General features: G+C 46.3%; 1 protein-coding gene across 3 annotated transcripts in view; it reads left to right on the top strand.

The window, feature by feature from the left end:
* TMEM59 (transmembrane protein 59) overlaps window positions 1-13421 on the top strand; it is a 36247-nt gene that overhangs the window by 11124 nt on the left and 11702 nt on the right. For all 3 annotated transcript variants that reach the window (XR_008846593.1, XM_056532159.1, XM_056532158.1), the window contains exons 4-7: window positions 197-349; window positions 4240-4321; window positions 4409-4511; window positions 5723-5831. Coding sequence is in view for 2 of the 3 variants with exons in the window: in XM_056532159.1 (XP_056388134.1) it covers window positions 197-349; window positions 4240-4321; window positions 4409-4511; window positions 5723-5831 (447 nt within the window). In the remaining variant the exon portion in view is untranslated. The remainder of the gene's footprint in view (window positions 1-196; window positions 350-4239; window positions 4322-4408; window positions 4512-5722; window positions 5832-13421) is intronic.

The following is a 13421-nucleotide window of genomic DNA, read 5'->3' as shown; positions in this document are numbered from 1 at the left end:
AAGCACCCTGGTTGAGAAAGGATGCATTAGATGTAATGGACTTCCTCTCAATGGCCGCCTTGTCCCAATGTGCAGCCAATAGGGATGCCTAAACCAAAGGGTATGTCCTTTATGTATTTTAAAGTGGTTGCCATTTAACTTTAGTTGTGATGATGTAGTGATAGTAGTAATTCTTTATTTGGGGTTCTTATTGCAGCTCTCTGATATGATGCCGCGGATACACATCCTCTTTCCTCTGACAATGGTAAGAGCTTTCTGGAGTGACATGATGGATTCTGCGCAGAACTTCATGACATCATCCTGGACTCTCTACATACAAGCTGATAATGGACGCATCCTCGTGGTGCAGGTATGTGCCACATAATGTTGACTGCCAAGCCCCATTTCTAAGTATGCAGTTATTCTTCTTATTATTTACAGGGAATCTGTAACCATGAAAATGCTCTGGAGTCGCCATAATGTTAGAGATCATGATATGCTGAGCAAATGGATATATAACTTTGTGGGAAAAGATTCAGTATAAGTTGTGCATTATTAGTTAAAATACTTTTAAAGGGGTACTGGGGTGGAAAACATAATAATAATAATAATAATAATAATAATAATAATAATAATAATAATAATAATAATAATTAATAATTTATTATTTTATTTATTTTATTTATTTTTTAAATCAACTGGTGCCAGAAAGTTAAACAGATTTGTAAATTACTTCTATTAAGAAATCTTTACCCTTCCAGTACTTTTTAGCAGCTGTATGCTCCAGAGGAAGTTCTTTTCTTTTTTTAATGTCTTTTTTTTTTTCCTGTCCACAGTGCTCTTTGCTGGCATCTGATGCCCGTATCAGGAACTGTCCAGAGCAGTAGAAAATCCCCATAGCAAACCTATGCTGCTCTGGACAGTTCCTGACATGGACAGAGGTGTCAGCAGAGAGCACTGTGGACAAGACAAAAAAGAAATTCAAAAAGAAAAGAATTTCCTCTGTATCATACAGCAGCTGATAAGTACTGAAAGGAGTAAGATTTTTTTTAATAGAAGTAATTTATAAATCTGTTTAACTTTCTGGCACCAGTTGATTTAAAAAAAAATAAAAAATAAAAAGTTCTCCACCGGAGTACCCCATTAAGGCTTAGGAGTCCAGTCTTACTTAGAAATTTAAAGGGGAACTCCAGTACTCAACAACGTATCCCCTATCCACAGGATAGGGGTATGAGTGTCTTATCAGGTGAGGTCCGACTGCTGGGACCCCCGTGATCTCCTGCCCAGTGCGGCCACTGAGGCAGTTGTCAACACGCACCAACAATGCATCTCTATGGGAGCCAGAGAAACAGGAGCACTTTATCTCTGGCTCTACCATAGCGATGCATGGAGAGGGCATATCGGACACCGCTCTATGTGGTAGTCAAGAGAGCTCAGAGACAGGGTGCCGGGCAGGAGATTTCGGGGGAATGGGGGGGGCAGAGGTCGGACCCCCCACGATCAGACACTTATGGATATGGGCTGAGTTGTTAAAGGGGTTATCCACCATAAGGTGATTTTAGTACATACCTGGCAGACAGTAATGGACATGCTTAGGAAGGATCTGCGCTTGTCTTGGGGCTAAATGGCCATGTTGTGAGATTACCATAACGCTGTGGCTAGCTTTTTGTGAACTGGAATTTCCTGTTTGTGTTTTCTTCTTTTGCCTACAAATCCCATAATTCTATTTTTCTCCCTCCCACACATCAGCCACCACACCCATTGAAACATAAATTAGCTGCATCCATTCAAAAGACCTGTGGTTTTCAATCAGGGTGCCTACAGCTGTTGCATTAGTTGCAGATTGAGCCCTCCACCCATTGAAGCAGACAGGCTCCCTGTCATCAGCTGACTAGTGAGTCAGGTCTCGGCCGCATTGCAACCTGGGAAAAATCTGAGACAACAGTAATTTTGTATGCTGTTAAAAATAGATATTGGGGTGAAAATCACAGAAGAATTGTGAGAAACCCGTCACACACAGGAACAGACACTATATTATGAACTACACTAACTTTACAGCCCCTGTAGCATAGTTGAATAAAATTCCTGGAATACCCCTTTAAGTACCGGATTTCCCCTTAAGGACCAGGCCAATTTTATTTTTTCATTTTTCGTTTTTTTCCTCCTCGCCTTCTAAAATCCATAACTCTTTTATATTTCCATCTACAGACCCATATAAGGGCTTGTTTTTTTGCGTGACCAATTGTACTTTGTAACGAAACCTCTCATTTTACCATAAAATGTACGGTGAACCCAAAAAATTCTTTTTTTAGGGAGGAAATTTTTATGAAAAACACAACTTTGCACATTTTGGAGGGTTTTGTTTTCACACTATATACACTTTACGGTAAAAATGACATGTGTTCTTTATTCTGTGGGTCAATACGATTAAAATGATACCCACGGCTAGATACTTTTATATTTTTGTACCGCTTAAAAAAAAATCTAAAACTTTTTTGTACAAAATCAGTAATCTAAAATCGTCCTATTTTGACCACCTATAACTTTTTCATTTTTCCGTATACAGTGGTCCCTCAACATACGATGGTAATCCGTTCCAAATGAACCATCGTTTGTTGAAACCATCGTATGTTGAGGGATCCGTGCAATGTAAAGTATAGGAAGTTATACTCACCTGTCCCCGCTCCGGACCCGTCACCGCTGGTCATCGCTGTCGCCGCGTCCCCGCCGCTCCGGACCGTCTCTGCGGCCCGGGTAGGTCGCTCTCGCGTCGCCGTCACTCCTATTGGATTACGGGACGGCGTGCGCGGCGAAGTGATGACGACGATGGAGGGGATGCCGAAGAGGACGGTCCGGAGCCCTGAGGACAGGTAGGAGACCATCACCGGAGTACACGGGGCACCGTAAACAGCTATCCGGCAGCACCTGAAGCAGACAGCGCTACCGGATAGCTGTTTATACGTGATCATTAACATTATATTTTGATAGTTTGGACATTTACGCATGCGGCGGTACCAAATATGTTTATAAAAAAACATTTACGCTTTTTGGGGGTAAAAATGGGAAAAACTGACAATTTTTATTGGGGGAGGGGATTTTCAACTTTTTTTTTTTTTTTTTACACTTTTTATGTCCCCATAGGGGGCTATCTATAGCAATCATTTGATTGCTAATACTGTTCAGTGCTATGCATAGGACATAGCACTGATCAGTATTATCGGTGATCTTCTGCTCTGGTCTGCTCGATCTCAGACCAGAGCAGGAGACGCTGGGAGATGGACGGAGGCAGGTGAGGGGACCTCCGTCCGCCATTACAGATGAACGGATCGCCGCAGCAGCGCTGCGGCCGATCCGATCATCTGTTTTAACCTGCGTGTTGCCACAGATGCCGTGATCTGTACTGATCACGGCATCTGAGGGGTTAATGGCGGACATCCGCGGGATCGCGTATGTCGGTCATTGCCGACGGGTCCCCGGCTGCTGATAGCAGCCGGAACCTGCCGTGTATGACGCGAGCACCGCTCCGATGCTCGCGGTCGTACACAGGACATAAATGTACGTCCTGGTGCGCGAAGTCCCGCCAAACCAGGACGTACATTTACGTCCGTGGTTGTTAAGGGGTTAACTTTATGCCTATATGCATGCACATGATAGGATGGTTGCCAATTATTGAGTAAGACCGCCCACTGGACTCTTAGACCCAGAATAAGACAGGATTTGAGTTGGTAAATATGTTATACTGAATCCTTGTACACAAAATTATATATCAGTGGTCTCCAACCTGCGGACCTTCAGATGTTGCAAAAGTACAACTCCCAGCATGCCCGGTCAGCCGTTGGCTGTCCGGGCATGCTGGGTGTTGTAGTTTTGCAACATCTGGAGGTCCACTTGTTGAGACCTCTGTTATACATCAATTTGCTCTTTTCCTGCTGTATGACATGATGCTAGCACAGTGGTCTCCAAATGGCATCCTCCTGATGTTGCAACTTACAACTCCCAGCATGCCAACTGCTGATGGCCACAGTTTGGAGACCACTGTGCCAGGAGATCCTATAATAAGATTGGAGTTTTTCTTACTTCTTAATTTCTGCTCCGTTTATATGAAGCCTGGGGAGAGATTCCGAAAAAGTGTGACATGCAGTTTTTACTGGAACCTCTCATTCCGCCATCTTGAGTATTACACCTTCATAATCTATTTTTGTTTGTCACACGATCCTGGCATAAAACCTCTTTTACTTCTTACGTCTCTCATTGGTTCAGTCTCAACCAGAAATTCAGCAGATGGCACCGCTGCAGCCAGAAGACCCATCGGTGAGAGGCAACATGCTGGACGCCATGTCGTGTAAGCCTCATATAATGCACATTTAGCTCTGAGAACCGTTTTATTGTCGGAGAATGTACAAAGTCCTGTTTTATTTCTATACTGCAGCAGATTTAGGAGATGGAAATTCAGCTGGCGAGAGCGTGTGGAACCGAAGAGATGGCCTCCTGGAGTTAGATGGAGGACGAGGGATTATGAAGTGTTTCTCAATGTAAGTAAATGCAATAAACAGCCTGCACTGATGATATAAGCTTCTGTCCTTACGGCTGGCAGATCTTCAGTACTGCCACCTAACTTGTGGGCGACCACATGTACCTGGTTTGCTCAGCATGGCATCAACTAGTCTTTATTTATTGGCACAAACCCTTACAGATGTAACCCTTACGTCTCAATCATGTGTTTTACACTCATTGGCCATTTATTTGATACACCTATTCAATTGCTTGTTAACACAAATAGCTAATCAGCCAATACTATGGCAGTAATGCATTTAGGCATGTAGATGTGGTCAAGACAACTTGCTAAAGTTCAAACATCTGAATGGGGAAGAAAGGGGTTATCCAGTGGTTTAAGGGGGTATTCCGGGTTTATACATCGCATGTATGATCGCAGGGGTCCCCCTCATGTCTATGGGAGGGGGCGTGACGTCTGTCTCGCCCCCTCCCATAGACCTGAATGGAGGGGGCGTGGCGTGACGTCTCCATGACATCACGTCCCCGTCTTGGAAGCAGCGCCTGGCACAGAATGCTGGGGCCTGCACAGAGATCGCCGGGGTCCCCAGCAGCAGGACCCCTGCGATCATACATCTTATCCCCTATTCTTTGGATAGGGGATAAGATGTATAAACGCAGATTTTATGCGCAGGATTTGATGCACAGGATTTTCTGCTGCAGATGTCAATGTAAACTAAATGACTGAGCACAGCTTCTAATCTGCAGTTACAAATCCTGCACATCAAATCTGTGCAGGATCCTGTATGTGTGAACGTACCCTTAAAGGACATCTGTACTGCATGAATTTTACATATTCCTGTGCCTGGGCTGTAAAAATAAACAAAATAAACTTTAACTCACCTTCCTACGTTCCCCCGCTTTGGCCGGCTTCTTACATGACAGTGCGCTCAGCCTATCACCGGCCGAGGTGGGACATCGCAGCGGCCGGTGATACGCTGACGGCTCTGTGAGGTTCCCGTCCCCAGGAAGCAGCAAGAGGACTGCTGTGGAGGACCGTGAGGCCGGTACCGGGGAACGTAGGAAGGTGAGTTAAAGTTTATTTTGTTTAATTTTACAGCCCAGGCACAGGAATTTGTAAAATTCATGGAGTACGGATGTCCTTTAAGAGTTAAAGGCAATGCTCTGCTCTGATATCGAGCCCAGTGCATATGGTGTAATGCCAGCCTGACATGTTGTTCTCTTTCTCCAGGAATTCTAACTGGCTGCTGACGGCCACTTTGCTTCTATCTATCCTGGTTCTTCTCTGGATTTGTTGTGCGACAGTAGCAACAGCGTCAGATCAGTATATCCCTTCTGAGGTAAGTTGTGTCTACTGACTAAATCTACATCTTTAGAGGCTGTAAAAAAAATGCCGCCGACCCTGCGTAACCTGTTTTATAGCGAGGAGGAATGTGATTGCCGTGAGTCTGGAGGAAAAGAAAATCCTTCTTACCTGTTTGCTCTACATCGTTTATCTACAGTGTAAAATTAAGACTAGTTTATAGGTGAACACGAATGTCCGTGTTTTATCACCATCTTTATATATATATATCTTTATAGGGGTTAAAACAGTCTTTCCCAACCAGTGTGCCTCTAGCTGTCGCAAACTACAACTCCCAGCATGCCTTGTTAGTAGAAGGCTGTTTTTAGATCTGTGCTGACCTTTTTAGAAATTTTATTGATGTTAGAGCAGTGTTTTCCAACCAGTGTGCCTCCAGCTGTTTTTAAACTACAACTCCCAGCATGCCCAGACAGCCTATATAGATAGTGAGAGAGATACAATACATTTTTTTATAAAAAAAAAATTGGAATAACCCTTGATGTTTTATCCTACATGACTAATGAATTGGTTATCCAGGAGTAGAAAAATATGGCCAATCTATTCCAGAAATTATGTCACTCATGTCATTAGTTTGGGTGTGGCATTGCCACTCAGTTTCTTTGAACTAAATGGAGCCAAGTTGTCATACCAGACACAGCCTGAGGACAGGTGTGGCGCTGTTTTTGAAAGAAAGCAACTATGTTTTTCTATTCCCGGATAACCCCTTTTAAAGGGGTTCTCCGGTGAAAGAAAAATGTGTCCAAATCAGCTGGTGCCAGAAAGAATATAGCTATATCTCTATATATCTATGAGATAGAGAGAAATTTAGCAAAAAGAAGCAGCACATCCGCAATGGCAGTAAAAAATATTGAAGAAGGTGCACGCCATCACAGGAGCCCTGGTTAGCAGCCCCAACTTGAATAGCAGTGGAAAAGACCGCAGCACACACAATGTATTCCAATGTAAAAAGGGAATTTATTCCATAAAACAGCAAGCAAAAAGAAAGCTACGTTTCGGTAGTCTCACACCACCATCTTCAGGCAGAGATAGAGATAGATATAAGACCTGAGATCTTTTAAATAGAAGTACTTTATAAATCTGTGTAACTTTCTGGCACCAGTTCATTGGAAAACATTTGTGGAGTACCCCTTCAAGTAAACCATGCCAGAGTGAGTAAATGCATCAAGACGTGCAAGCCTTTTAATGCATTAAGCATGTTCTTGGCCTTCTATGCTAGGGATGTCCCGATAGCATTTTTTTAAGACTGAGTACGAGAACAGTTACTTTTCTCTATCGGCTCCATTGGGGGACACAGAACGTGGGTGTATGCTGCTGTCTCTAGGAGGTGTGACACTATGGCTATAAAAAAAGTCGGCTCCTCCCAGCAGGATATACCCGCCTCCAAGCCCTGAGCTAATCAGTTTTAGCTTAGTGTCTTGCAGGAGGTGGACATGGTCTGGAATTCTCCAGACCAAGTCTCCTGATTTATTGTTTTCCTAGTATAGGGACGTTAGTTTTTCATTTCTTTTTCTTTCATGTTTTCAGTTGGGGACTCAGGGACTTTGGTTCCCTGTTTCCCCATTGCGAGTAAGGGGGCACAGACATTGCGTATATGCGCTTTTCACCCTCGCCAATGGTCAGTGCCCGGGTTGGTACCTCATGGGTCCGGGTCCCCCTATTTCCCTGCTCGCCTCGCTCGCGCATAGCAGCTAGGCGCGATGCAGGGACAAAAAGCTGACTGAAGACTTCACAGAAGACTCCATTAGGTAAGTTCTTCTGACTGAGGTGAGAACATTTCCCTTTCTACCTTAGGTGCAAGGACTTGCAACCTCTGGAGACCCTCAGTTTATGGCCCACCTTTCAGGTTTATAGGGCTGGCTGGTACTGGGGCGAGCAGTGGCATCTTTGGGGGCATGATTTCTTTTTATTACACTGTGTGTAGGTGTTTTTACTTCTTACACTGTGTGAGTGTGTTTTACTATGCGGCTGACAGCCGCGGCGCTCTTCCTGGCGGAGCGCACGGAGTGCCGGCTTACTTTCATTTTCTCCGGCAGCTGCTGCCGCCGGCGTGTATGCCGCCTGCTCACTTCCCCCGAGCGCATATGCTGCCTTCCCAAGAAGGCGGTTCTGTGCGACTGATTCTGGGCCTCAAGCGTCTCACCGTCATCTTCTCTTCCTCTTCCGTGGCATCCATGGCACAAGGGGAGTTTCTTTCCTCGGTGGACATCAAGGATGCCTACCTTCATGTTCCTATATTTCCCGGCCACCTGCGGTTCCTCCACCTTCCGGTTCCGGAGAGGCTTTTTCAATTCGTAGCCCTACCCTTTAGTCTGGCCACTGCTCATCAGGTCTTACCATGATCCTTGCACCAGTGATAGTCCTGTTGCGGTCGTGCAGAGTCTCAGTGATTCCTTACATGGACGACCTTCTCATCAAGGCTCTCACCAGAGTCCAGACTCTAGAGACTGTGGATCTTGCTCTCCAGACCCTGAATCGCTTCGGGTGGACGTTCAGCCGAGACGAGTTGGTCCTCTCTCCCACCCAGTCTCTGATCTTCAGGGACTTCACTTCCACGGTCTCTGGCCGAATTTGTCTTCTGCCGGACAACCGTCTGACGCTCCTGTCTGCAGTCCGCTCTCTTCGTGCCAAGGCCCCAGTTTCCATCCGAATTCGTATGGAAGTCTTGGGTCGGATATTAGCGGCCATGGAGGCCGTACCCTTTGCCCACTTTTCATTACCGTCCCCTTCAACTGGCGATTCTCTCTCTATGGGACAGATCTCCTCTGTCTCTCGATCGCAAGGCAGCTCTCCCTCGTTGGATCCGTCAGTCTCTGCTCTGGTGGCTTTGTTCCCCCCTTCTTCTTCAGGGGTGACCATTCCTTCCCTCCACGGGCAGGTAGTCACGACAGATGCCACTCTGTCGGGCTGGGGCGGTGTGTTAAGGGATTGGTCGGTTCAGGACCTCTGGTCTCTCCGGGAAGCCCTTCTTCCAATAAACATTCTGGACCTGGGGGCAATTCTTCTTCATTGGGAGTCCCATCTTCTGTCCCGTCCTGTCCGCATCCAGTCGGACAACGCCTCGACATCAGTCTGCGCGGCGGCGCTCGGCAGCATGGCCGAGGTGTCAAAGATTCTCCTCCGGCCTTTTTCGGCGGTTCCTTCCAGGTGTGCTCACTGGGAAGCGGACTTCCTCAGCCGACCCCAGCGAGTGGTCTCTACATCCAGTAGTCTTCGCGCAGATCTGCAACCTCTGGGGCATTCTAGACAGGGACCTTTTTGTGTCCGGCACAATCGGAAGATTCTTTAATTTGTGTCGAAGTCCCGGGACCCCCTGGCTCTAGCCGTGGCTGCCATTGGGATTCCTTGGGGGGGTTTCCCCTGCCCTCTCTGCTTTCTCTCCTTGCTCTCCTTTCCAGGGTTCTGAGGAAGCCCAGGCGGAGGGTGTCCTCACTATACTGGTAGCTCCAGTTTGGCCCCGAAGGACGCGGTACGCCGACGTGGTCAGGCTCCTGGACGACGTTCCGCTGCACCTTCCACTTCGTCCGGACCTGCTGTCGCAGGTTCCTCTTTGCCACCCCAATTTACAGTCGCTGCAGTCGACAGCGTGGCAGTTGAGGCCGCAGTTTTGAGGGACCGCGGGTTCTCTTACCAAGTCTTTCGCACCATGCTCGGGGCTCGTAGGCCCTCCTCAGCAAAAAATTTACCACCGTACCTGGCGGTCCTATTTTAGTTGGTGTGCAACTCAGGACTACTGTCCTGTTACTTTTTCTGTCTCCCGTCTTCTCGCTTGCTTGCAGTCGGGATTGGGAATTGGGGTTGTCTCTCTGTTCCCCTATGGGTCAGGTTTCATCTCTTTCTCTTCTTTTCCAGCGTCCTCTGGCTTCTCATTCTCATGTCAAGACTTTCCTTCATGGAGTGGCACGGGCTGCCCCTCCATCATCGGTCCCCTTCTCCCTGTGGGACTCAAATCTGGTTCTGGGTGTCCTCCATTGTCCTCCTTTTGAACCTCTTAGGGAAGTGTCCTTGTGCCTGCTTTCCTGGAAAGTGGCGTTTCTTATAGCTATCACCTCTATTCGGTGGATGTCCGAATTGGCAGGTCTCTTCTGCCGTTCTCAGTTTCTGGTGGTTCACCAGGACAAGGTCGTTTTTCGGCCAGCTCCTTCTTTTTTGCCTACGGTAATTTGGGCTTTTCATCTCAGTAAGGATGTCGTCCTTCCGTTTTTTTGTTCCGCTCCTTCTCATTCTGAGGAGCATTTACTCCACCATCTGGATGTGGTGCAGACCTTTCAGTCTTACCTCTCTGTCACCGCTTCCTTTCCTTGATGTGATTCCCGTTCGTCCTTACGGAAGGTCGTCGCTAGGGACAACCTTCTTCCAAGACCACCATTTCTTGGTGGATCCGGTCTTCCATTTTGGACGCCTTTCGCTGTAGGGTGAAGATCCCTCCCTTCTTGGTTTTGTCTCATTCTCCCTGTTCTGTTGGGGCATCTTGGGGATCTGCAAGCGGCTACCTGGTTGTCTTTGCATACTCTCTTGGGATTTTGCTACCTGGTCGTCTTTGCATACTCTCTCAGGATTTTTTCCTGGGTTCATACCTTCGCACCGGCTAATGCTAGTCTGGGCCGGAAGGTACTGCTGGCGGCGGTGGTTCAGCCATCCGCCTAACCAGGTTTTTCTTCTTCCCACCCAAGGGACGGCTTTGGTACGTCCCATGGTCTGTGTCCCCCAATGAAGCGGATAGAGAAAAGGAGATTTTTTTTATTTACTTACCGTAAAATCTTTCTCGAAGGATCCATTTGGGGACACAGCTCCCACCCTTTTGGGTTTCTCTTTGGTTCTCTGTCCGAGGTTGAGTTCAGTTATATATATTTTCTCTGGTTCTCGGACAGTTTGTGTTTTCTCCTTGACCTGTCGGTCCTCTCCTATTGCTCTGGAACTAAAACTGATTAGCTCAGGGCTTGGAGGCGGGTATATCCTGCTGGGAGGAGCCGACTTTTTTTATAGCCATAGTGTCACACCTCCTAGCGACAGCAGCATACACCCATGGTCTGTGTCCCCCAATGGATCCTTCGAGAAAGAGATTTTACAGTAAGTAAATAAAAAAAATCTCCTTTTTCTCAAGTACTCGCCAATACCAATTACCGATACTTTTTTTTCAATGCCATGTGACGATTTTCCCCCGGGCACAGCAATATATAAAAGTCTTGCACTACAGTTGTCCTTTAAGGATCCGCCGCTGCAGATCTGCCGCTGAAGGTCTGCTACTTGGTGCCTTTAGATGTGCCTGCTCGGAGCAGCAATATACCGCTACAAGCAGCACACTGCAGGCACATCGCTTCAGCGTGTCTGCTCGTAGCGATGTATTGCCGCTCCGGGCACATCTAAAGGCAGCATGTAGCGGTCCTTCAATGGCGGATCCACAGCATAAAATACGCTGTGGATCTGCTTGTGTGAATGTACCCTTAATGGAAAAAAGGGGTGTTTGTTTAGTTTTTATAAGAGAAAGGGCTTTTTTTTTATATAAAAAAATATATATATATTTTTATTTAAACAATTTATTTTTTTTTTTCTAAAGGGGGGTGATTACATTTTTTTTATTAGGAAGGGGTTAATTCACATCTATTATTTATTTATTTTTTTTCTTCACTTTAGTCTTCATAGGGAACTATTACATGCAATCTGTAGATTGTTATTATGATTATATATGATTATTATATTATATGCCATAGCATAGCATTAATCAGTGTTATCGGCGCTTCTTTACTAATGTCTGCCATGGCTGGCAGCAGTAAAGGAGCGACGATCGGACGCATGGAGCACGGTAAGGGACCTCCAACCGTCCTCACAGCTGATCGGGACACAGTCATTACACCGCAGTGATCCCGATCAGCATCCCTGAGCTAACCGGCAGTTAAACCCAGGACTTTTAGATGCTGTGATCAACTTTGATTGCGGTGTTTAAAGGGTTAATGCGGGTCCCGGCTATGATGTGCGCCCAGCTTTCTTTCAGCAACAGCACCACTCTTATCCTCAGTTTGTGTGTGCTATTGCAACTTAGTTTCATTAAGGTGAATGGGGCCGAACTGTAAGACCACAAACAACCTAAGGATAGGGGGGGGTGGCACTGTTTTTTTTTTTGAAGAAAGCAACTATGTTGATCTAATCCCGGATACCCCTTTTAAATGTTGCTGTCATGACATTAGTCACAGGCACAGCAGGTTCAGGTCTGTTGAGACTAAGCACCTCTGCAATGCTGTTGGGCATGTCATCACTGAGTCCAATTGCATTGCTTTTAAATTGTCGTAAACAGGTTAAACAACATTTTTGCCACCAATAGGTGGTGCTTAGGAGCATACTGCAAGTTCTATGTATGCTTTAAGCACCTCCAAGTGGTGGCAAAAGTGTTATTCTATAGTTATAACTTTGTACCCTTGTACATATGTATCTTAAAGGAGTATAAAGGATAGGGGCTAAGTTATAGATCACAGGGGGTCCGACTGCTGGGACCACCACCCCTGTGCTCTTCACAGATGAAAGCTGGTTCACACTGAGCACATGTGACAGACGTGACAAAGTCTGCAGATGCCATGGAGAACGTTCTGCTGCCTGCAACATCCTCCAGCATGACAGGTTTGGCGGTGGGCCAGTAATGGTTTGGGGTGGCACTTCTTTGGGGGAGGGGGGGACCGCACAGCCCTCCATGTGCTTACCAGAGGTAGCCTGACTGCCATTAGGTACCGAGATAATATCCTCAGACCCCTTGTGAGACCATATGCTGGTGCGGTTGGCCCTGGGTTCCTCCTAATGCAAGACAATACTAGATCTCATGTGGCTGGAGTGTTAGCAATTCCTGCAAGAGGAAGGCATTGATGGTATGGACTGGCCTGCCCGTTCCCCAGACCTGAATGCGATTGAGCACATCTGGGACATTGTTTCGCTCCATCCACCAATGCCACATTGCACCACAGACTGTCCAGGAGTTGGCGGATGCTTTAGTCCAGGTCTGGGAGGACATCCCTCAGGAGACCATCCACCACCTCATCAGGAGCATGCCCAGGCATTGTAGGGAGGTCATACGGGCACGTGGAGGCCACACACACTACTGAGCCTCATTGTGACTTGTTTTAAGGACATTACATAAAGTTGGATCAGCCTGTAGTGCGGTTTTCCACTTTGATTTTGAGTGTGACTCCATATCCAGACCTCCATGGGATGATACATTTGATTTCCATTGATCATTTTTATGTGATTTTGTTGTCCGCACATTCAACTATGTAAAGACAAAGTATTTCATACGATTAGTTCATTCATTCAGATCTAGGATGTGTTATCTTAGTGTTCCCTTTATTTTTTTGAGCAGTGTATATATGCACCAAATTTATCAACCCCCTGGTGTAGTATGATAAATCTGTCACGCAAAGCCAAAGCAAAAATAAAAAGACTTCAAAACTCACTTTCCAAAGACAACAATGATAAATCTCCATTCTAGTGTTTTCTAAACTGTGTCTCCAGCAGTGACAAAACTACAACTCTCAGCATGCGTGGACAGTGTTTGGCTGTCCAGGCATGCTGGGAGTTGTAGTTTTGA

The sequence above is a fragment of the Hyla sarda genome, chromosome 7 (assembly GCF_029499605.1).
Source record: "Hyla sarda isolate aHylSar1 chromosome 7, aHylSar1.hap1, whole genome shotgun sequence".
Classification (NCBI taxonomy): domain Eukaryota; kingdom Metazoa; phylum Chordata; class Amphibia; order Anura; family Hylidae; genus Hyla; species Hyla sarda.
Note: the sequence above shows the minus strand (reverse complement) of the source record. Positions and strands in the feature narration are given on the sequence as shown.